General features: G+C 43.4%; 1 protein-coding gene across 1 annotated transcript in view; it reads left to right on the forward strand.

Annotated features, from left to right (window-relative positions):
- Positions 1-25,038, forward strand: part of ANTXR1 (ANTXR cell adhesion molecule 1) — a gene marked incomplete at its 3' end in the record, with an annotated part of 240,981 nt that overhangs the window by 150,279 nt on the left and 65,664 nt on the right. Inside the window, exons 14-15 of the mRNA XM_082851989.1 lie at positions 15,674-15,715; positions 24,551-24,646. Of these exons, the coding sequence (XP_082708115.1) occupies positions 15,674-15,715; positions 24,551-24,646 (138 nt within the window). The remainder of the gene's footprint in view (positions 1-15,673; positions 15,716-24,550; positions 24,647-25,038) is intronic.

Genomic DNA, 25,038 nt, shown 5'->3' on the forward strand with positions numbered 1-25,038 from the left:
CATCTATTAGCGAATTTTCTCATTCTGTCACAAGTGTTCACTCATATATATGTTCCTGTCACTATACAATGAACTCCTCCAGGGGACGGAGAAACTTGTCACAGAAAATCATCCCACAAAGAAGTACGGTGCCTACTATGTAATTCATATGTTTTCCAAACTAAACTAAAGGGGGGAAGGGGAATGGATACGAAAGGAACCCACAAACCGGTGGAACTGTAGGGCATGGTAGTTTCATGGGTGTTTGTATTATTATTATCAGGTTTCATAAATTACATGTATGTTACACACATTGTTTTATATGTATCAAATATTACATAACAAAAGACACTTTTATCAGCTTCTTAAATAAAATCCTAGAAATCTGCCCATTTTATTAGGGGGTTAATTGTATATCAGGAACCCTGAATCAAAAGATCTTGCCATATTTTGCCAGGTGAAAAAGTTTCTGGAGATTCGTTGCATAGCAAGGTGAACATACTTAACGTTACTGAACTGTACACTTAAAAATGGTTAAGATTAGGTTATGTGTTTTTTACCACAACTAGAGAGAAAATAAAAAGAGATCCTGCTGTAGAGTTGGAATTCTTCTGCAGCCCAGCTAATTAAACTACACTTTTAAGGTGAAATCAAACCATTATATTTCTGTTCAAATAATGGCAAATATTGGGAGAGGATCATGTGCGTGCTTTGAGAATTTCTCCCGAGAGAAACAAAATGCGGTTCCCTTTTGGTTTGTTTTTAAAGGCCTCGTAGGTATCTTATGAACAGTTTTTAAAGAATTATGTAAAGGATCATGTTTAATTCACTTTATTGAATTTCTAGGGTAGTTCAATGAATGACAAATTGCAAGGGACAAAAACTAATCAGGAACTTGACATGCCTTAAATTGAAATAAAAATAAATTCTTCAAATAACGCCCTCCACACCTTTAAGCATAGCATTTCATTTTCAGGGCCAGACAACCAAACCTAACATCACCAAAGGGATTCACTGAAGCATATTTAGTAGAAACCTGACAAGTACAAGCAGTTCCTTAGCCAGGCATCATGGGCCTAGACTCATCGTGCTTTCTGGATCCCTTTCCAGCCTCCACCCATTCCCATCTGGACACACCTCTCTCTGCAGCTGACAAGGTTGCTTCCCACTAGCATGCAGAGCCCTGCCATGGCCTGCCCTCGCCTCAGAGCTCTGCACCACACGCCAGTCTGTTCTCATCTCCACCTTGCCCTCGTGGCTTCCCTCATTCCTGCTGGGCTGGCCCTGCGACTTGCCTGGAAACCCACCCGCCACCATCCTCATGCCCCTAGGTGAGCTGGAAAGAGGCAAGCTGTCATTAAAGACAATGGGGTTCCAATATGAGAGCTGCCTCCATAAATATGAGATCTGCCTCCATCAAAGGCAAATCTTTTAACCTTCATTTCCTCACATGAAAAATTAGAAAATTGGAACCATGCTGGCGCTAAGGTAGCTTCCTTATATTCTTACCTCCTATAAGTGAATCTACTCCTCTCCTTCAACATTTCCTGGCCTGTGGTCCTTAAACCTGGCTACACATCAAAATATGATGCAAGTATCAGGGGCAGCATTTCCAGACGTTGTCCACCTAAACTTCTTTTGACCCTGGAATCCTCCCTTGACCCTTACTCATTAACATACTGACATCTAGAAGGGCACTAGTCCTTCCCGAACACCTGTTGACATCCCGATGTCTGGAAGGACACTAACATTCCGCCAAAGACCGTTTGGGAAACATAAGCCCAGAGAATGCTGAATTGGCTGAAAGTCAGATTCCTGGGTCCCTAGGTGTGGCCTCTTTACCGCCCTCCTCGAAGGGTGTCAATGCCAACAAGCTCAAACACACTGTGAACATCATCCCGCGCCCTTGTTCCTTGTGTGTCCTGCTCAGATCCCACAGGCACTGGCAGTGGCTGGAATCACCTTGCCCATAACCCAAGCAGACCAGATGCTCCTCTAAGCCTCAGGGAATCTGAATTCATGAATTTTTTTTAACTGTCTCAGTGTTTCGAAGTGACTCGTGCATCATCTAGTGAAGAATATGCATAGCTGCTCTTTGAAATTACCATGTACATCATTTAGGCCTTATCAACTAATGTTAAAATTCTTGCCACTACTCTCTCTTACGTATGAATTTGGCCTTTTAAATAATTCCAGTCTTAAGGGAGATAAGATGAGAGGCCAAAAATTATTTGGAATTTGAGTTCCAAATGTAAAAAACAAAAAAGTTGAGCTCATTTCTTTGAAAATGTCTTGTACTACATTCTAGATCAACACCCTTGGCACTAGAATTTACTAAACTTTTACAGTATAAAATTACTGGATTCAAGCAGTACTTGGCCAGCTCTAATCAACTGTGAGTTTTCTATTACATTTATACTGTTTGTATAGTAAGTTTCATTTATCTGTCATCAGCTAGTATTTCATGTTTCCTGGACATTTTCCACATTGCATTGCCTAGTTTCCCTTGGTGTCTTGATTTTAATTAAGAGGACATTTATTATAAGGTCAGGGAATCAGAATGGAAGCCTAAATGTAAAAGCATGAGAGCAAGCATCCCCTTCCATCCATGAAATTAAAGCCTTTTGTTAGGTGGCTTTTCAGATCTCATTGGCATTTCTTCTATACACAGCTTTCTTCTGATGGCTTCTCCTCACACAGAACCTATGAGGCCAGGGAGGTAGCAAAGGGGTTGGAATTAAGATATCAGCCCAGAGGTCTCAGGATATGCGATGTTTTAAATCAAAGGCTCCAAATACAACATTTAGGCATACAACAACATTTAGGCATCTAAATACAACATTTATTTGAGTTACCCCTCTGAACATGCAAGAGGTAGTCATTTGTGAAAAATCAATTACTCCTGGCTGGTGATACACTGGACTTCCTAGCAAAATAAAAACAAAAAATTTCCTGGAAAAAAAATGTAATAAAAGTTGTTTTAAATGCATAGCCAGGCTCACAAGAAAATAGACATTTCCAGGGACAAAATAAAAAAGGTTCTGGAAATCAGACAGTTAGCTGACCCTAAAGCGGTGGTGATTTTCCAATCTCAATAACCTAGACATTTGGTTTCAGAGCCTTACATAGGTCCATAAAAGTTTGGGAGTCAGAATTGAGTCTTCTGCTACAGCTGAGACCTTAAGTAAAAGGATGACCTATGAGTTGTGTGTGTGTGTGTGTGTGTGTGTGTCCCTAAGAATTCAGAACCACAACCTCTCAGTTTTAGAGTTCAAATGTTTATTACTTGGGGTTCTGTAAATTACAAACTAAGAGAAAGGGATCACAGTTTGGAAGTGTTTAGGAATCTGCAAAAGGAAACTCTCTGGCAGGTTGATCCCTTAGCTCAGTCTTCATAAGATTCCCATAGGTAAATGCAAACTTCACATGAGTTCACAATCGAAAATTACCAAAAACCCAAGGAATATTATTACTCAGACTCCTTGGGGTTTTACTATGCATGGAAAGCACAGAAGACCAGAAATCAGTTGAGGAAGTCAGGCCCTGTCATTGGTCTTTCCTTTGCTCTCTACAAAGTGAACAATGGTTGAGTAGCAGATACATCAAAAGTTCTCTAAGTACCATTATTTCTCCCATAACATGAAGGGTATTCCTAAAAATATCACTTCATATGGAATTTTAGCCCTATGGAAATAACAGGACTGGGGGGGGATATAGGTTCAGAACAGAACATTCAAAACTGTGCAACGTTATAAAATAATACACTTTTAAAAATTAATAAGAAACTGAACATTTCCACCATTTTAAGCATCTTCAATTCTTGAAGTAATGCTACAGTATAAATAGCACTATGTCTCAATTTTTAAAAAATAAACACATGAAGTTTTGTGATGAGTTTGAGTATGATGTAGCCCCATGCCTTTGAGTTAACGGGACAGAAGGAAGGACATTCTTAGGATGAAGTGTCACAACAACAGAGGTGGATGACTGTGACTCATTGTCTTCTTACCCCTTCTGTGCTGGCTTAAAATAGAAATGCAGCTTTCGTTGTCTTGCCAGGGTCCTCTTTTCATAACAACAACAACAAAAAAAGCTGTTTGTGTGGTTCCAAATAAGACCAAATGCCACAAAAGTGTTATTCTGCTGCTCTCAGCATGATAGCCTTTTCTTCAATCCATGACACATGCTTCTAATCCCCTTTAAAGCAGAGGAAGGGCCCCATGCCTTCCATTCTCCTTTCTTTGGGTTCCTCAGTGTGGTCTCCAATGAAGCTCAACGTGGGTTCCTTTACTCCCTTTGCTCTCAGGGTGTCCCATGAATCTCATCTCTTCATGAGCATCTCATGCACAAGCTTAAGGCTTTCCTCCTTCCCTGAATCCTTGGATTCTTATAACCAGGACATACACTCGTGTTGAGGATGCTTTAAATGCTTTCATGAAGAAAGGTACACAGGCTCACAAGTGCAAAATATTGATTGAATTGCACTGCACAAGGGTAAACAGAACTAAGAAAACAGATGAGGTGTGTGTGAGTTTTGTGTGTTTCTTCCAGGTCACTCCTGACAGCTGCAGCATCTTCACATTCACCTGATAGTACTTGGTGGCACCCAATATAATCAGCCAGCTCACACTTTTAAATGGTTAATGTTATGTTATGTGAACTTTACCACAACCAAAAAAATCTAAAACACATACAGGCATACTTCAGAAGTATTGCAGGTTCCATTCCAGACCACCACAGTAAAGCAAGTCACATGAATTTTTTCGGTTTCCCAGTGCATATTAAGGTTACGTAGTCTATTGAGTATGCAATAGCATTATGCCTAAAAAAAAATTTACATACCTTAATTTTAAAAATATTTTATTGCTAAAATATGCTAATCACCTGCACCTTCAGTGAGTCATAATCTTTTTTTTTAATTTTTGAATTTTATTTTATTTATTTTTTTATAGAGCAGGTTCTTATTAGTCATCAGTTTTATACACATCAGTGTATATATGTCAATCCCAATCGCCTAATTCATCACACTACCACCACCACCACCCCATCGCTTTCCCCTGTTGGTGTCCATACGTTTGTTCTCTACATCTGTGTCTCAATTTTTGCCCTGCAGACTGGTTCATTTGTACCGTTGTTCTCGGTTCCACGTATATGCATTAATATACGCTATTTGTTTTTCTCTTTCTAACATACTTCACTCTGTATGACAGTCTCTAGATCCATCCACGTCTCAACAAATGACCCAATTCCATTCCTTTTTATGGCTGAGTAATATTCCATTGTATATATGTACCACATCTTCTTTATCTATTCATCTGTCGATGGGCATTTAGGTTGCTTCCATGACCTGGCTATTGTAAATATTGCTGCAATGAACACTGGGGTGCATGTGTCTTTTTGAATTATGGTTTTCTCTGGGTATATGCCCAGTAGTGGGATTGCTGGATCATATGGTAATTCTATTTTTAGTTTTTTAAGGCACCTCCATACTGTTCTCCATAGTGGCTGTATCAATGTACATTCCCACCAACAGTGCAAGAGGGTTCCCTTTTCTCCACACCCTCTCCAGCATTCGTTGTTTGTAGATTTTCTGATGATGCCCATTCTAACTGGTGTGAGGTGATACCTCATTGTAATTTCGATTTGCATTTCTCTAATAATTAGTGATGTTGAGCAGCTTTTCATGTGCTTCTTGGCCACCTGTATGTCTTCTTTGGAGAAATGTCTATTTAGGTCTTCTGCCCATTTTTGGACTGGGTTGTTTGTTTCTTTAATATTGAGCTGCATGAGCTGTTTATATTTTTTGGAGATTAATCCTTTGTGCATTGATTCGTTTGCAAATATTTTCTCCCATTCTGAGGGTTGTCTTTTTGTCTTGTTTATGGTTTCCTTTGCTGTGCAAAAGCTTTGAAGTTTCATTCGGTCCCATTTGTTTATTTTTGTTTTTATTTCCATTACTCTAGGAGGTGGATCAAAAAACATCTTGCTGTGATTTATGTGAAAGAGTGTTCTTCCTATGTTTTCCTTTAAGAGTTTTACCATGTCCGGTCTTACATTTAGGTCTCTAGTCCATTTTGGGTTTATTTTTGTGTATGGTGTTAGGGAGTGTTCTAATTTCACTCTTTTTCATGTAGCTGTCCAGTTTTCCCAGCATCACTTATTGAAGAGACTGTCTTTTCTCCATTGTATATCCTTGCCTCCTTTGTCATAAACTAGTTGGCCATAGGTGCATGGGTTTATCTCTGGGCTTTCTATCTTGTTCCATTGATCTATGTTTCTGTTTTTGTGCCAGTATCATATTGTCTTGATTACTGTAGGCTTGTAGTATAGTCTGAAGTCAGGGAGTCTGATTCCTCCAGCTCCATTTCTTTCCCTCAATACTGCTTTGGCTATTCAGGGTCTTTTGTGTCTCCATACAAATTTTAAGATTTTTTGTTCTAGTTCTGTAAAAAATGCCATTGGTAATTTGATAGGGATTGCATTGAATCTGTAGATTGCTTTGGGTAGTATACTCATTTTCACAATATTGATTCTTCCAATCCAAGAACATGGTATATCTCTCCATCTATTTGTGTCATCTTTAATTTCTTTCATCAGTGTCTTATAGTTTTCTGCATATAGGTCTTTTGTCTTCCTAGGTAGGTTTATTCCTAGGTATTTTATTCTTTTTGTTGCAGTGGTAAATGGGAGCGTTTCCTTAATTTCTCTTTCAGATATTTCATCATTAGTGTATAGGAATGCAAGAGATTTCTGTGCATTAATTTTGTATCCTGCAACTTTACCAAATTCATTGGTTAGCTCTAGCAGTTTTCTGGTGGCATCTTGCATATTCTCTATGTATAGTATCAAGTCATCTGCAAACAGTGACAGTTTTACTTCTTCTTTTCCAATTGGTATTCCTTTTATTTCTTTTTCTTCTCTGATTGCCATGGCTAGGACTTCCAAAACTATGTTGAATAATAGTGGTGAGAGTGCCCATCCTTGTCTTGTTCCTGATCTTAGAGGAAATCCTTTCAGTTTTTCACCATTGAGAGTGATGTTTGCTATGGGTTTGTCATATATGGCCTTTATTATGTTGAGTTAGGTTCCCTCTATGCCCACTTTCTGGAGAGCCTTTATCATAAATGGGTGTTGAATTTTGTCAAAAGCTTTTTCTGCATCTATTGAGATGATCATATGGTTTTTATTCTTCAATTTCTTAATATGGTGTATCACATGGATTGATTTGCATATATTGAAGAATCCTTGCATCCCTGGGATAAATCCCACTTGATCATGGTGTACGATCCTTTTAATGTGTTATTGGATCCTGTTTGCTAGTATTTTGTTGAGGATTTTTTTTTTTTTTTTTTTTTTTGCGGTACGCGGGCCTCTCACTGTTGTGGCCTCTCCCACTGTGGAGCACAGGCTCCGGATGCACAGGCTCAGCGGCCATGGCTCATGGGCCTAGCCACTCCGTGGCATGTGGGATCTTCCCGGACTGGGGCACAAACCCGTGTCCCCTGCATCGGCAGGCGGACTCTCAACAACTGCGCCACCAGGGAAGGCCTGCTGAGGAGTTTTGCATCTATGTTCATCAGTGATATTGGTCTGTAATTTTCTTTTTTTTTAGTATCTTTGTCTGGTTTTGGTAGCAGGGTGATGGTGGCCTCACAGAATGAGTTTGGGAGTGTTCCTTCCTCCACAAATTTTTGGAAGAGTTTGAGAAGAATGGGTGTTAACTCTTCTCTAAATGTTTGATAGAATTCGCCTGTGCAGCCATCTGCTCCTGGGCTTTTGTTTGTTGGAAAGTTTTTAATCACAGTTTCAATTTCAGTGCTTGTGATTGGTCTGTTCATATTTTCTATTTCTTCCTGATTCAGTCTTGGCAGGTTGTGCATTTCTAAGAATTTGTCCATTTCTTCCAGGTTGTCCATTTTATTGGCATAGAGTCGCTTGTAGTAGTCTCTTAGGATGCTTTGTATTTCTGCGATATCTGTTGTAACTTCTCCTTTTTCATTTCTAATTTTATTGATCTGAGTCCTCTCCCTCTTTTTCTTGATGAGTCTGGCTAAAGGTTTATCAGTTTTGTTTATCTTCTCAAAGAACCAGCTTTTAGTTTTATTGATCTTTGTTATTGTTTCTATTTCATTTATTCCTTCTCTGGTCTTTATGATTTCTTTCCTTCTGCTAACTTTGGGTTCTGTTTGTTCTTCTTTCTCTAGTTCCTTTAGGTGTAAGGTTAGATTGTTTATTTGAGGTTTTTCTTATTTCTTGAGGTAGGCTTGTATAGCTATAGAATTCCCTCTTAGAACTGCTTTTGCTGCCTCCCGTAAGTTTTGGATCATCGTGTTTTCATTGTCATCTGTCTCTAGGTATTTTTTGATTTCTTCAGTGATCTCTTGGTTATTTAGTAATGTATCGTTTAGCCTCCATGTGTTTGTGTTTTTTATGTTTTTTTCCCCGTTAATCATTTCTAATCTCATAGTGTTGTGGTCAGAAAAGATGCTTGATATGATTTCAGTTTTCTTAAATTTACTGAGGCTTGATTTGTGACCCAAGGTGTGATCTATCCTGGAGAATGTTCCATGCGCACTTGAGAAGAAAGTGCAATCTGCTGAGTTTGGTTGGAATGTCCTATAAATATCAATTAAATCTAGCTGGTCTAGTGTGCCATTTAAAACTTCTGTTTCCTTATTTATTTACTCATAATCTTTTTATAATAGTAACATCAAAGATTACTGATTGCAGATCACCATAGCAAACATAATAATAATGAAAAATTTTGAAATATTGAGAGAATTACCTAAATGTGACCCAGAGACACGAAGTGAGCAAATGCTGTTGGAAAAATGGCACCAAAATACTTGCTCAACACAGTGTTGCCACAAAGCTTCAATTTGTAAAAAACAAAATATCTTCAGCGCACAATAAAGCAAAGTCTGCCTGTATAGTACCTTCTCCTTTACTTCATGAAAAATCATCCTTTGAGCTAATACGATTTCATAGTTTATTGATTTTATTGCTCAGTGTCCTTACCACATATGAATAAAGTCACATATTACGTACCTATATTGTAACAAAAGAAACTGTACATGTCGTTTTCAAATTTTCAGGAAGCCTTCTTGGAAATTTAATTTGGGACACAAAGCTGATTCGTGAACCACAAGGCAAGGGAATTTACTTGGAGGCTGGGGTTAGGGGATAAAATGGGATATAGATGGTGTCAATAAAGTACCATAATTAACCATGAGTCCAACCCATAACGCTAATGAGATCCTTATGGTGCATACATGTGTCACAATCCACTCATGGCAGTTGGAACTGTTAGCATATTAATTACTAAAGAAACATTTATATGGAGAGTTGAGAAACCAGATTTGCATCTTGTATCACTAAAGTGCTTACTTGACAGGCAAGGAGTTTAGAATAATCAGAAATGCTTTCTTTACCTTTTCCTTTATAATGCATACTCATTCATTCCAGAAATAGTGACTAAGCCACAAGCACTGACCATGTGTCAGGAGATTAAAACTGAGCCAAGTATGCCCATGTCTTCTAGAAGCTTAGAGTCCAGTTCTTGCAGAAGAAAGAGATGCCTATACAGTGCAGTCAGCTCATTGCCAATGGTGCCGTGAAAGATAAGAACCGTGTCCCTAACGCCCAGGCAATCATCTGCCTGGGACTGCTTCAGGGCTGGATCCAAGAATGCAGGCCATGCCAGCTCTGCACACAGATGAGCACGAATGCTCTTCAGAGGAAGCAAGAGAGTTTCCTCCAGAGATAGTACTCTGTCTTCCCCTAGGTGGGACACGTAAGAAACGAAGACCCCATAGTCCCTGACAATAGAGCAGGGACACAATAACTTTTAGACTCAAACATTTTCTAACCAGCCATAGGCAGCTCTCAACAGAACAGTCATAGGAATGTCTGACTTGAAGCAAAACATACCCCCGTATATCCACTTAAGGTGTAGCATTGTTAAAAACAGGCTACTTCATAGTTCTCAAAGTGTGGTCCACGGACCAGCAGTATAAGCATCATTTGGGAACTTGTTAGAAATGCAAAGATCCCACTCCAGACCTACTGATAATAAACTCAGGGATGCAGCCCAGAAGTCTGTGTTTTAAGAAGCCTTGCAGGCTACTCTGGTACTCAATAATGTTTAGAGCTATTCACCTAATTCAAACTAGAGGACAAATGCTTAATTTTGTTAATAGAGTAGTTATCTTAAGCCATTCTCATGGACTTTGGACAGCAGAACTGGCTGTGTGTCATGGCAGTGTCTCCTTTGCAACAAGAGAACCACACCTTCGGTATAAAGGAGGTTGCAGGAGATGCTCCTCATCCAGTTCAAGCAAGAAGGACACTGAGACACTGAAGACAATCTAAGAAGAAAGGGGACCCAAAAAGAAGTCCTCTTCTCATGCCATAAGATGAGCATCTGTCTAACATGAGCTCATACAGCTTAGCCTACAGCCAACCGCCGTCAGAGAGAAGAGACAGGAAAGATAAGCAGGAGAAACGGAATGTTGTGATGGTGGAGCCATAGCAGGGCCCATGGGGGAATAGCCAAGCCTGGCATCCCCCTGCTCCTTGTGCACCACACTGACCACACTCACTCTATTAAATGGAATGAGCCAGTGTGGCTACCCTGAGAGGAGGAAGAGGGGCCGGTGTCAAAAACCAGGTAGAGGGCTTCCCTGGTGGCGCGGTGGTTGAGAGTCCGCCTGCCGATGCAGGGGACACGGGTTCGTGCCCCGGTCTGGGAAGATCCCACATGCCGCGGAACGGCTGGGCCCGTGAGCCATGGCCGCTGAGCCTGCGCGTCCGGAGCCTGTGCTCCGCAACGGGAGAGGCCACAACAGTGAGGGGCCCGCGTACCACAAAAAAAAAACAAAAAAACCAGGTAGATTGCATTCTGCATTCCATTACACAGTACTATAGCAGTAGAGATGTAAGGGCAACAAAGTGCAAGGATCCAACATAAATTAGGAGCAAATCTTGAACACTTCTGGAGGGGAAAAAAACAAGCAAAATAAACTCACCAGGTGCTTTATTTCACCTTAACATTTTATAAAATAAATTTTAAGAGAGAGATTTACAGAGACCTAAACAGTTGAACTTGACATAAAACACAGTAAAGTTCCCAGATGTCAAAAAGGACCTGGGCATATGTGATCTTTCTACTGTAATCATCCCATGCTAACGATATCTCCACATTTTCTATCATTTCATTTCCAACAGCCAAACTAAGAGGTGTACCTAAAAACCTGAATTTGTTTCGACTCAATGAGAAGTTGCCAGTAAGATTTCAATTTAATAAGATTCCACCTGGTCTTTTCAAGCTTTCTTTCCTTTACCCGTACAACAGATTCTGTCAAATCTGGCCACCTCTACATCTAGCTAAACAAACATGGACTAAATCAGAGTTAAAGTCACTGATAAGGGAGAAGAGGCACATCTCCCAATTCACAACAGAGTTTCAAGAAATTCTCAGGTAGCAAAGAAACACTAATGGAATTCAGAAGCTCTCTATCCCATCTCATTTTTCTTATGTGCTTTCACTTCACCAGTCCAACCATTAATGCAGAAGGGACTCTAGGGCAGCTATCCCAAGAAGGCATCTGCTCACTTTCTACTCATCCCAAATATCCAACCTGAAAATGATAGTAAGTAGAGATGTGATGTTGGCCTCTGGAGGAGAAATATGAAAAAATGTCCCCAGAGTTATCCGTGGTACTGCTATTCAGTTCTGCCATGTTATGCTTACAAATATGTTTGTTGAGGGATTTTCCTCTTAAACATTTCATTAAGGGTCTCTTCAACCTTATCCATCTTCTGTTTGTCCCTCCTAATGAGGAAGGAGCTGACAAGTCCACCCACAACCAAGAGGAAGCTCCCAGAACCTTCTAAGAAGGGAAGTAGCTCAAATCCAACCTAAGCTTTGTAGTGTTCAGTTGCTTCTAGCTTGCATTCTTGTTGGCAATAAAGACCGTCTAGTCACACTAGTTGGAAGCCAAGAATTATGCAGTTAACTTTTAATTACACTTAAAAATGCTACAGAAAACACTGGGTTATGTGAGACCCCATAAAGGGGACCTTGCTTGTTCTGTGAGGTCCTGGGCGACTTCTCAGGGGAGGTGATCTAGCCGATGAATACGTGTTAACTGGGGTACATGCAGGTGTGCAGACAAAGCAGGGAGGTTAGCAAGCAATTAGGCAGAAGACGCTACAAGTGTAAAGCAGCAGGGTGTGTGGAAGGGACAGGAAGGTGACAGCAGGCTGAAGTGCAGAAAGTGAAGGGGAGAGAGGTGGAGAGGGGTGAAGTGGAGAGGTGGGGGGCCACGCCTGCACGTCATGCAGGCCTTTTGGGGGCTGAGGCAATTTGCATTTTCTCCTGTGAGGCTGCAGTGGTGCTGTAGGCTCAAGACCAATGCAAGTTGTTGCCCAATTGCTCCTCCAGGCCACCTGGGCTCGGGCCCTGGCGGGGCGGTGGGGGGAGTGGGGAGGGCTGACTGTCCCTGTGCTCAGAGCACTCCGTTGGGTGGCCCAGGCACTGGTCTTGGCATGACAGTTTGGCTCACTCACAGACAGCCCATCCAGCCTGCCCAGATCGCACTTTGAGACGCTCTCCTGCCATTCCCTGGGCAAGTTGCACCTGCCCCCAGGAGAAGACTGGGAAGGAGGGGGCAGGGACTGAAAGCAATAGGAAGACTTCTTCCTCATTCCCGCTGAATAGAGCCAGACACCCGTCCGATAAGGCCAGATTGGAAGTGCCTAAATTTCGTCTACCTGAACATGGTGGCATTTTTCCAGAAGCTCAGGTGCCCAGTTTCCAAGTATGTCAGCCTGGCATCTAGATTATGAATTAGTCCGCCTTTGATTAATACTTAATAAATCATGTGTTTTGCTTTGTCTTTTGGGTTCCCCTTGGGACACTGTTGTATGCAGAATTCGATAAATACCCGATAAGACACGTTGGCCATCAACCCACAGACGGGTTGGTCTGAGTGGTGGCTGCCTGGTTGATGTCAGCGCTTCCTGGCTGGTGTCATGTGCTTACACGTATGTGGTGAAGCAGACTCCTACTGACCCCCCCTGAAGACCCTGGCCACTGTCAGGCCCTCTGGCCACCATCTGAGAGCCAGCCTCCTGTCTCACCCTTTTTATGAAGCTCTGGCTTCTAGGCCGCACCATCTGGAAACCACCATACATAGTATATACTGAATTTTCATTTGGTATGTGTGGAGGGAGGGCAAGTTAAGTGAAACCTTTGTTAAAGATTTAATAAAAGCAAAAGACAGTGACTACAAGAAAGGGAAAGGGGAATAGTAATAGTATTCACCATCTATTGAGCACCCGCTCTGTTCCAGATGTTTTGCAAACATCATTGCTCATCGTGACTCAGTGCCTGCAAGGTTAGTGTTATTGCTCCCATTTAAGAGATGAAGTGGAGCTCAAGGAGGTTCAGGGACTTGTCGGATCGTCACAGTCAAAAAAAGGCAGGTCTGGGGTTCACATTTGACAACTACACAGTGCTTCCATGCAGCAAGGGGGGAAGCCGGTTGCACTGTGAAGACAAAACCCCAGCTGCTCTGCACCAAGTCTCTGTACACCCAGGGTACTTAGCAAATACACTGCCCACAGCAATCTTGTCAACATCTGTCTGTGTTCCTAAGTATCCTGCTCTCCTCTCGCTCCCTTCCTTAATCCCGCCCTGAGAGAAGAGATGCATTCCAGATCGCTGTCCCCAGCTCCTCACCCCTCCCTCCAGTCTCCAGGCATTTCCTGTTTGAAAATCATCCCTGCCTCTGGGATGATGGGAAATCAGCACTGGGCAGTAATGACCCTCCTCAGAGACTGTTTTTAAGGAATTTGGAGCCAGTGTTGAGTGGGTGAGCAAAATCATGGCTTCATGCTTTCCAAAGACCTTCAGCAGGTTTCCCACGATGGCCAGGAAGTGGAGGCAGATGAAATCAGAGTTTGAAATGATAGCCTCGGGGCTTCCCTGGCGGTCCAGGGGTTAAGACTCTGCGCTTCTAGTGCAGGGGTTGCGAGTTCGATCCCTGGCCGGGGAACTGAGACCCTACATGATGCACGGTGCAGCCAAAAGATAAAATTAATAAATAGATTGAAATGATAGCCTCTGCCTCTTAATTAATTGAGTCCTATCCTTTTAGGTGACTGGAGGCTCAGTCCCCTGGCTGACGTTAGTAGAGCCTCAAGTCAGTAGCCTGTCTCAACATTACAGAGATGACATTACAGATAGTGATAGCATGGGTGACAGCAGTGGGGATCAGAGCCCAAATGAGGTCCCAGAATAATCATCAAATCAAAGGTGATATGGACTTAGTAGGGGGCAGAAGTGAGGAAGAGCTGCCTAGTAGGCGGCCTGCCCTGCAGCCGGGAGAGCTCTCCCACTACATTAAGGAACTGGTCCCATGGACAGTGCTCGAGCATCCATCCATAAAGTGGTCCAGGCCAGCCCTGACGCTAAGACATCAAAAGATATTTAATGCCTTTTGTATTTACCAGAATTTTCTAAGGAAAAAGACTGCAGGTAGGGGACCCAACATTCTGATAATAAGCTTGGGGTATGAGAGGAGGGAGACATGGTGCAGTCAGAGTGGATAATGGCCAAATTACCTTGTAAAAGGCTCTAAATCAAATTAACTGCAAGGGTACAAGAGCTTCCCTTTTATGAATGGGGTGTGCAAGGTGGAGACAAAAGTGAGGACAGGCTACTTACCGCCACCCTTCTTTTCTCCTTCCCATGCTTCTCCATATGTCACCCATCCTCTCATTGGCTAGAAGGGGCTCACAATTGCTTGCCTTCCCAGAGTGACCACAGGTCTCTCTTTAACCCTGATGATGGGGTATTTGCAGAGTCCAGTCTTAGAATATTGTTATGTAAATCTTTGTGCCTCTTAAATTTCAGGGCCCTGAAAGGAATCCCCAGTTACCCCTTCTTTGCTGCCCTTTGTTGGGAATCCGTCAGCCTGACCGTCACATCCTCCCTGCATGGGTACCACCTGGGGCCAGTGACAGTTAATGGGATTGCCAACAGTTTGAGTGTAGTCCATACCTGACTTATCTCTGTAGCACTATCTTAACTTCTGTTCTGGACCATTCTTTGTTAAATGTGCAGCTGTTTGGGCGGGTGGGTGAATGATTTGATGCAGGAATGACTAGATGAATAAATGAGTGAATAAATTTGCAGGATAGCTCCCTGGGGTAAAAGATGAAACTTTTACCCGTGGAACGTTTTTTTCTCTATACAAAACTACAGCAGAGGGGCTTCCCTGGTGGCGCAGTGGTTGAGAGTCCTTCTGCCGATGCAGGGGACACAGGTTCGTGCCCCGTTCCGGGAAGATCCCACATGCCGCGGAGCGGCTGGGCCCGTGAGCCATGGCCACTGAGCCTGCACGTCCAGAGCCTGTGCTCTGCAATGGGAGAGGCCACAGCAGTGAGAGGCCTGCGTACCACAAAAAAAAAAAAAAAAAATACAGCAGACACAATTGAGTGTGGAACTCTCTGCCTGGGTCATGCTCTAACTAACTGAGCTATTCTGCCCAGAAAGACACCTGCCCTGCTTGGGCTCATTACTATGGTAATTATGGCCACACCACCAGGTACCTCTTGAGAGCAAGGGCTCTTGGAAAGCAGGTGGCTGGAGATTTCTACTGACTTGTTCTTTTTTTTTTCTTTTCAGATTATCAAGGAGCTCCCTCCACCCCCTGCTGAGGAAAGTGAGGTGAGTGACCAGGTGGACAGGATGGTGGAGTGGGGCAGAGAGCTGACTGGGCAGCCCGAGACTCAGGCCTCTGCAAAGCAGAGCTAAGTCAAGCCCAGACTCCCACTGAGTGCAAAGCAGCAAAGAGGGAGGTAGGTCTCTGGCTCTTTCCTAACCAAGGATGAACAGGAACTGAAGTGAACTGGCAGCCCGAGGCAGAATGGTTTTTGGAAGGTTTTCTCCTTGCAAGAAAAATTTGAAATGCAAACATAAGCAGTTTTATACGTACAATTATTTGGAGCCCCAAGGTACCGATTTTTCCTGTAATACAGACACCTGATGGATCTCTTCTCCCTGCAGAGACTTATGCTTTATATGTGTAGATCAGAGTGAATTTGCCACATCGTCCAAACAATCAGCGGTTCTAGAAACAGATGGTGCTGAAGTTTGCCAGGCAGTAAAGAAAATCCAGTGGAGGGGGATATGCTAGTATGCCAGCCTTGCATAGGACATTAGACCCTCATCATTTAAAGGAAGAAAAGTGACTTAAATGCCACCGTAAGTTGTCCAACAAGCAGGTCTGGTGCATGTGTGGCCTGGAGGCGTTAAAGGCTAATGGTGAGAAGGAGAATCCCTGGGCAGCAGTGCCTGCCCAGTGCTTTTCCTGATCCTCCGATTACTCCTGGGTTAGCTGGCCTCCCTCAATGCAACACTAACCAATTTAGAAGCCAGAGTCCAGGTCTGCAAACTTAGTGGGATCAGAAGATATATTGGTGAGGTTTCAAGTTCATTGTCCTTAATCCGTAAGGTCTGTTGTTGCAAAGCGAGCAACACCCCCTCACCACTCGTCTTCCCAATGCCTTTGTCAAGTTGCCTACATACAGAAAAAAAAAAAATAATAAGGATTACATTTAAAATTCCATGTGGCTCTTATATCCTGAATTCTAAGCTTGTAAGCTAAGGGATTTAATAACTGCAATCAATTAAAGCGCATCTTGTTGGAATGCTAACTTTCTGCCCAGAAATCAGAGGAGGAAATTACATTTCTGTGCACAGAGGAGGGAGGAAAAAAAAAACTCTCCTGACATCCACAAAAGCCTTTTCTTAATCCTTCAAGAGAAAGCACCGTGGCTAGTTCCCCGGGTTCCAGCTTGGCTGTGGTTCTGTTGTGTGCAGCTGTGTCTTATACTCCCAGAGAAAAATAGGGCAAGAAGCTCTCGCTGAGGTTGCTCTGTTTGCCCTGAGGTGAAGAATGTTCCCTTCACTCATTATGTTCAATTAGCGGAGTTATTGCCCTTTTCTGTTGCTGGCTCTGCATTTGCCTTTGGAAGGTGATGTGATGTGGCAGCCACCATGGCCAAAATACGCCAGGAGACTTAGGTCCAAGACTGTGGGGTGTGATTGACCCCAGGCCCCAGCATCTAGCCTAGGACTCCACACACAAAACAAGCTCAATAAGTATTTGTAGAATGAAGTCTGATAGCCAACGATACAATTTTGGAGGAAAAAAAAAAAGCCCAAGCCAGAAAACCACCAAGAAAGAATAGCTAAAAGCAAGAGAAAAGAGGTAGTTGAATTTTTCCAGTTTCATCCACTATTCTTATGGAAGTCACACTTTCACCTCAAGAAGGCAGACCTGATTTCTGAAACAGAAGGACAACCTGGGGACACTGGAGACCTACAAGGTTCTGTTAGACCTATAGGAGTTTCCGGGCTGGCCGGGGCGGGCTGCAGGCTGTGCTGATTACCTGGGCATGCATGCTGGCCCTGATTGTTCCTTGGCCCTGTGAATTAAGCAGGCTTAATCTCCTTTCTAATGTGTTTTGGCAGAAAAAAATAAAAAATAAAGAAATCTCACAGAAACGATGACATAACTCAGCCCATAAAAGTATTTTATACAAGGCCCTAAAAATCATAGCCTGAATCTAGACAACCTTCTCCACTGCACCTCCCTGTGTGTTCAAATCCCACCAGCCTTTCCAGCACAGCTCCTAGGCTGCTATTCCTTCCACCAGAGCTAATTTCTACCTTCTGCACATTCCCAGGGTATTTATTTATTAAACTTTTCCTTCTGCATCAAAGTTTAAGAGCATTAGCTATACTTGAAGGTCAGGATCTATATATAATTAATCTTTGACATATTCCCCAAAGAGCTTAATACAGTATCTAACATTCAATAATTAGCCAAATGAGGTTAAATCATCTCTGCCATGTATATGAACAAGCATCAATTATCCAAACTTTCATCAGCTCTGTAAGCATCATATCCTAAGGGAGGTAAATCTACTAAAAATGAATAAACTTAGACAATGGACACAACTTTATAATGAGCTCTCAGTGGTCCTCCTTATTAGGGAATATCAAAATGCATAATATGAAAAGGCATGACTTTTTGAGATTTCGTGCAACCAACAGTAATGTTTCTGTATATAAAGACAGGACAAGGAAAAATTACTTGAAATTTCAAGCTCTCCACAAAAACAAGGAAGCTCAGGGCTTCCCTGGTGGCGCAGCGGTTGGGAGTCCGCCTGCCGATGCAGGGGACACGGGTTCGTGCCCCGGTCCGGGAGGATCCCACGTGCCGCGGAGCGGCTGGGCCCATGAGCCATGGCGGCTGAGCCTGCGCGTCCGGAGCCTGTGCTCTGCAATGGGAGAGGCCACGGCAGTGAGAGGCCCGCGTACCACAAAAATAAATAAACAAATAAATAATAAATTAAAAAATGAAATAGATAAAATGTAAAACACCATATAGGTACACATAGTAAGGATAAGTATTTAAAAAATAAAATGAAATAAATAAAATGGAACATTGCTTTAAAAAATATACACACAATTCTTTATTGAAGAACACAAGACAGTCACTGTGTTAATCACTGTGTGTGTGTGAACAGATATGATGGTACCAAAACATATAGTTAAGTCAGTTGGAATTTTCTGGTATTTACAAACAGAAGTGTTGATGAATTTTTCGGACTCGCCAATTCACTCCTAGGAATTCATCTCCAAGGCTGACTGACAGTGAAGGTGACCTCTCTGGCTTATCCCCAAAGACTTCAGATGAGACAGTACAGCCAGATCTACTTGAGGTCTGCCCTCCCCTCCAGAGCCTCTTGGGCCTGGGAGTTTCTGTAGCCTTAATCCTTTGTTTCATGTCGTCACCCTCACAAAACTTACCCCTCTGTAAATGTAAACGATCTTGTTGACAGCTGCATTCTCTCTGTTTTTCTCAAACTAGAACACTGTGCAGTGGGGCACAACTACAGTTGCTTGAGCAAGTGAAGGAAGGAACGGACAAATACATTGTTTGGGGCTACATAGGGTTTATCCTAAGGGTTTAAGATGTGTTACAGTTCAGTGACCTTTTTAATGAATTCAAAGTCTGATTTAAAACAGTTTCCTTGGGCTCCATTCCGTTTCAGTTATGTTCTCCTTTCCATAGGTAGTTCCCACTGGTACCCATAGTGAATTGGAGATTGAGAGCCTATTTGGGTCAAACTAGCCATCTGTCTCTCCTGCCAAATGGATGTCAGAGAAGCAGGAATGTTAAAGAACTTGTAGACTGAGTCTCAGAGGGCCACCATGTCACAGCTCCAGGGGGCGCTATTCACATTATGGCCTATAAGGAGGAGTGAGGCAACCCCAGGATCAGTGATCTCACCCCTTCTCCTTGCTGGTTTGCTTAATAACTAACTAATCGTTAAATATCTGTTGAGTGAGTGAAGGTCAATACAAGGAACCATGGCACATACAAGAAGGGAGCATTGAATCCTCTGGGGAATCAGGGAGTTCTTCACAGAATAGGTTAAATTCGAGCAATAGCTTAAAAGGCAGGTAGAAGAAGTGGGAGAAGTTTGTCCCGAGCACATGGAGCTGTGAATGTTGAAGCATGCGGCTATACAAAAGCCTGGCATGATTAGGAAGATGGAAAGTTTCAGTGTGTGACAGCAGCACAGGACTAATCCAGTTATGGGCCGACCAAACGTGTGCATCAGACTTCATATTTTATAGCTTTTTTCCTCCTAGAGCAGGTCTGCCTGAGGACAAGCAGGTCAGAATGGACCTCACTGTCTGGATCACGTGCTGCCACTTGTGTTACCCAAACATCAGACAACTGGATGTCTGGGGCCACCACATCCTTTAAAATTTAAACACAACCTCCCCTGATGGGAAACCAGCATCCCTCCCTAATCTCTGAGGTTTCTCCAGGCACCACTGACTCCATTTCTGGCTTCTTCTGTGTTATCTCCTCTCAGAAGGAGATAGATACCATCTGACAAACCAGATCCCTCCATCCCCCAAAGGCACCACAGGCACAAAGCCGTCTGCATAGGGAGCGTTACTGAAGGTTTAAAAGTATGAGTGGGTTACAGCACAGTGCAGCCAATTAACAACTTCCGACAGACTGTTAAAAAGCCCCTTCATTCCACTCCTGGACGGTTCTCCTGGCCGTCTCGGGGGGTGGGGGTGGGGGTGGGGGCAGGGCAGGGGCTGGTAGTTTTCTGGAGCTCAGTTCCACTCTTCTGCTGACCGCCCACAAACCCCTGATTCCTACGGCTTTGCTAACACAAAGCAATTCAGCTCATCCAGTCTGTCCTCCATTTATCATACTGGTGGTTTTTCCCCTCCCTGCGACATCCTTAAAGGGCAGTTTGAGGGGGACTTCCGCCAAAGCCCTTATACTTGATTAGAGGTAGAAATTCACCTCAGGTGCTGCCAATTCTGTTAGTGGAATTGCTGGGGACTACGATTTTACTCCATCAATTTTTGGCCAAATGAAAAAAACACATCAAAGATTCCCTTCTCTTCTGAAGATTGCAAAACCCTCCCGTCTCTAGAATGTGTAAACAGAGCCATGGTAACTGCAGGGAAATTCTGACTCTCCCTTTGGTCAAACCCTGGGCCTCTGTGTTGTCTTTTGCTGTTGTTGTTTGAGTTTGGCAGGCAAGCTCGGGTCAGGGGATTAAAGGCAGGCTTGGTGTATCAGGAACGCGTGGAGCGGGCTGCAGTCTCGGCATTTCCCGTGTGGGATGTGGGCCCTGCCTATGCGCAGAAAGCCGGCCCAGCATGGGTACCCAGGCACCGCGGAGAAGTAGAGCCCCCGGGGCGGGAAGAGATGAGCGGGAGGGCGCTCCGTGTGCAAATATAGGGGGAATCCCGGACGAGGCATCAGCAAGCCAGATCGGACCTTCTCTTCGTTTTTCTGGATCTGACTATCCTCTTCCGTGCAATGAAATGGCTCAATTAGATGGTCTGTAATGTTTGTGCTCCTGTCATTTAAGAAATTAGGAGACTCATAAGACCTTTTCAGCCCCCTAATGAATAAAAGCAGCTGTATTCTTGGAGTTTCTTACATTCTTGGTGGTATGTTCCGTTTAGGGTGACTTAATTTCAGTTAAGTCCTTTGAACAAGGCACTAGACCAGGCATGCCCAGGCTTTGTGAAGCCATGTTTCATGTATGACACACAGACACACTCTGGTGGTAAAGTTTAACCATATAAAGTGCCTGGTTGACATCATCATCAGAAGCTTTCTGAAATTATATCATAAGGTAAAGTACTGTGAGCTATAGTATTTCCCTGCTTGGGTCTTTCTTTTTTTTTTTTTTTTTTTTGCTTGTTTTTATTTATTACTTTGCCATGTTTTATAGTCAGAAGTGTTCAAAATTAGCAGCTACAAGGGTTGAGAAGTAGAAAACTAGCATTTATTTGAAAGCATCAAATGGTTGGAAAAGCAAAACAAAAAAGGGCAAAACCTTGAATTCTGTCAACACTGGGAAACAATCAAACAAGAGTGTGGCTGCCTGGGCTCAAACCCGCCTCCACCGCATTCCAGCCGGTGACTCAGTCACTTGACCTCTCTATTCCTTCTCTGTAAAATGGGTGTAATAGCACCAACTACCTCAGTGGCTATTTGTGAGCTAACTGGTTTATTTCATTTTATTTTTCATCTCTGGAAACCAAATTTTATTAGAAATACGAAAACGGGATAAAACCTTTGAGACAATTTCTTGTCTGTTGGGCCTTTTCTTCCCAGGTCCCTTAATTATCAGATCTCTATTGTAAGGGATCCAAATGCATCTTAAGAGCTTTGTCTTACCCATTAAATTTATCTGACAACATGTAGGTTTGAAAGATTAAAGATGAGCTAACTGGTTTAATATTGATACACGTCAAGTGCCCAGAAGAGTGACCGGCACATACACGGTCAAGGGTACATAAATCCAGCTGTGGTTATCGTGAATTCAATACTTGCAAATATTGAGCACCTACTGTACACGAGGCTCTGTGCAAGATTTAAAATATAAGGGTCAACAGAATCCACTGTGCCTTCAGGGCACACAGTCCCACGTCCAAGAAGGACATATACGTTGAAGAGAGAGAGAGACACAGAGAGAGACTGACCCATTCTGCTCACCTGCCAGAATGTTGCAGGTCCTCTGGTCAGCGGTGATCACTATGTATTCATGCTGTTTTTGAATTTTTAAAAAGAAGCCTGCCTATTGCAAGCACAGCAGGTCACCCTGGGAGTCTTAATGTGTTACGTGTTACTGTTTTGCTTTGTCACCTCTGGCTCTGATCTCTCTTCTGCCGACCCGTGCTTTATACCCTGCCCCATGCATGGGATGCCCCTTTCCATACAGTGACGGCCCCACATGGGATGCTACTGCCTCCACAGATGCCTCCAACACAAGTCTGTAGGAGGTCCGCTTGTTCTGAGCTCATCCTGCTGCTTTGCTGACCCCCTTTTTAGCTTCCTTTCCCTACCCAGGAGGGAAATTACACACCACCTTATAGCCCATCCAGGACCGTAGATGGTGAGTTTTTCTCCCCACAACAGGAATAATCACAGTGCCAAGATGAGGAAGAGTTTTGCTGATTATCCTTCCCTTTTCCATCCATAAACTTACAAGCTCCTTCATTTTGAAAAATATAATCAGTGCTAGCTTCCTGTCTCTGAGCTAAGTTGCAGGCACTGAGTTTACTGCTTTATTTGAATCATCTCATTTAGTTTATTTGTAAATTCAGCAGATGATTCTTGGGCATCTACCACGTACTAGATGCTGTTCTAAAAGCTGAGAAGAGAATAGTAAATACGACAAATAACCAGAAGTTTCCTTGGAACTTACATCCCGGTGTGCAGAGACAGACAATAAATAAATAGCAAGCCATGGTAAGAGCTAAAAATAAAAATAAAACAGATTGATGGGACGAAGAGAGTGGGACTACTTGAGAAGGATGTCCAGGGAAGGCCTCTCTGTGGAGTGATAAGAAGGATGCAACCATGAAAAGACCAGGGGAAAAGCCATTCCTGGACAAGGGAATGTGCACACTCCCTGAGACAGGAATGCACGCAGAATATTTGAGGGCCAGAGAGAAGGGGAGCGTGGTAAGGAAGAAGGCTGGAGAGGTGAGCAAAGGCCAGAGCTCGCAGGGCAGAGTCAGGGTTTGGAATGTATTCTGCTGCTTTGTGGAGCATGGGTCGTAGGTAAGAGGGCAGCAGGAAGGTCAGTTAGGAGACTACCTCAGTATCTAGGAGAAAGCTTATGGGGCCTTGAGACCAAGGTGGTGGAGGTGGTGATGGAGGTATAGTTGGAGAAGTCACACATTTGGAATCTTTTAGAAGTAGGGTCAACAGAGCTCGCTGGGAAATTGAGATGGGGTGGAGAGGGGCAGTGGGGGAGAGAGAATTCAAGAGTGACTCCTAGGCAGGGGGGAAGACTGTGGGAGGAGCAGGTCTGAAGTGGGGAAATCAGGACTTCTTTTTGACTCGGTATTGCTTTGTTTAGTTTTAACCTCTTTAGTGGAGTATAATTGCTTTACAATGGTGTGTTAGTTTCTGCTGTATAACATAGTGAATCAACTGTACGTATACATATATCCCCATATCTCCTCCCTCTTGCGTCTCCCTCCCACCCTCCCTATCCCACCCCTCCAGGTGGTCACAAAGCACCGAGCCGATCTCCCTGTGCCCTGCGGCTGCTTCCCACTAGCTATCTACCTTACGTTTGGTAGTGTATATATGTCCATGCCTCTCTCTCGCTTTGTCACAGCTTACCCTTCCCCCTCCCCATATCCTCAAGTCCATTCTCTAGTAGGTCTGTGTCTTTATCCCTATCTTACCCCTAGGTTCTCCATGACATTTTTTTTCTTAAATTCCATATATATGTGTTAGCATACGGTATTTGTCTTTCTCTTTCTGACTTACTTCACTCTGTATGACAGACTCTAGGTCTATCCACCTCTTTACAGATAGCTCAATTCCGTTTCTTTTTATGGCTGAGTAATATTCCATTGTATATATGTGCCACAACCTAAGTGTCCATCATCGGATGAATGGATAAAGAAGATGTGGCACATATATACAATGTTTCACATTTAGTAGTGTGTATATGTCAGTGCTACTCTCTCACTTTGTCCCAGCTTCCCCTCCCCACTCCCCGTGTCCTGAAGTCCATTGTCTATGTCTGGGATGCGGTATGGTTGAGATGTTGATTAGTCCCCCAGGAGGAGATGTCCGTGTCAACGGAGTTCAGAGTAGTCAGGGATGAAGATGTAAATTGACAGGTCATTAACATGTAGATGGGATTAGATGAGATACCCTATCAAGGAGTAGAGATGCAGAAGAGAACAGGTCCCAAGAATACACCACAGTCTAACCACGTCATGCTGCTCTTTATTCCCACTTTACAGGTAAGAAAAATAAGCTTAGGTAGGTTAAGTGATTTCCCAGGGCCCCAGGAAGCGGTAGCACTGGGATTTAACCCAGGCAGTCTACCCCTATCTGCTCTGCGACAGTGGACACATACATACAGCAATGGTGCTTTGCTTCCTTCATGTGTCACAATCTCTCTGCAGGAAGAAGATGACGATGGTCTGCCTAAGAAAAAGTGGCCTACGGTAGATGCCTCTTATTATGGTGGGCGAGGTGTTGGAGGCATTAAAAGGATGGAGGTAAGAGGACAGCTTCATGTACTCATATCTATGTGCTGACTACTCAGGGACGGAAAACCAAAGCAAATTGGTGAAAACTCACACCTGAGGTCTAATGAGGATGTGAACTGTGAGGCATCAGATGGAGAGATGGCGGGTACAGCCTTTTACCTGTGCACTCCTGTATCTTGCCCACTGTGAGTCAGAGCGATTCGCGCATTGGCTCAACCCCACCCGCAGTGGTTTCTTCTCTCACTGGAATAAAATCCACAGTTCTCGCCTGGGCCCACAATGCCTTTGCACGTACTGTCCCCACAGCCTGGACAGTTCCTCCCCCAAATATCCATGCCCCTCGCTGCCTTTCTCTGCTCCTTTAGCCCTCCCCCTTTCCCTTTTTCCATACCACCGCTCTT

Source organism: Leucopleurus acutus, assembly GCF_964270905.1.
Source record: "Leucopleurus acutus genome assembly, chromosome: 12".
In the NCBI taxonomy this organism is placed as follows: Eukaryota; Metazoa; Chordata; class Mammalia; order Artiodactyla; family Delphinidae; genus Leucopleurus; species Leucopleurus acutus.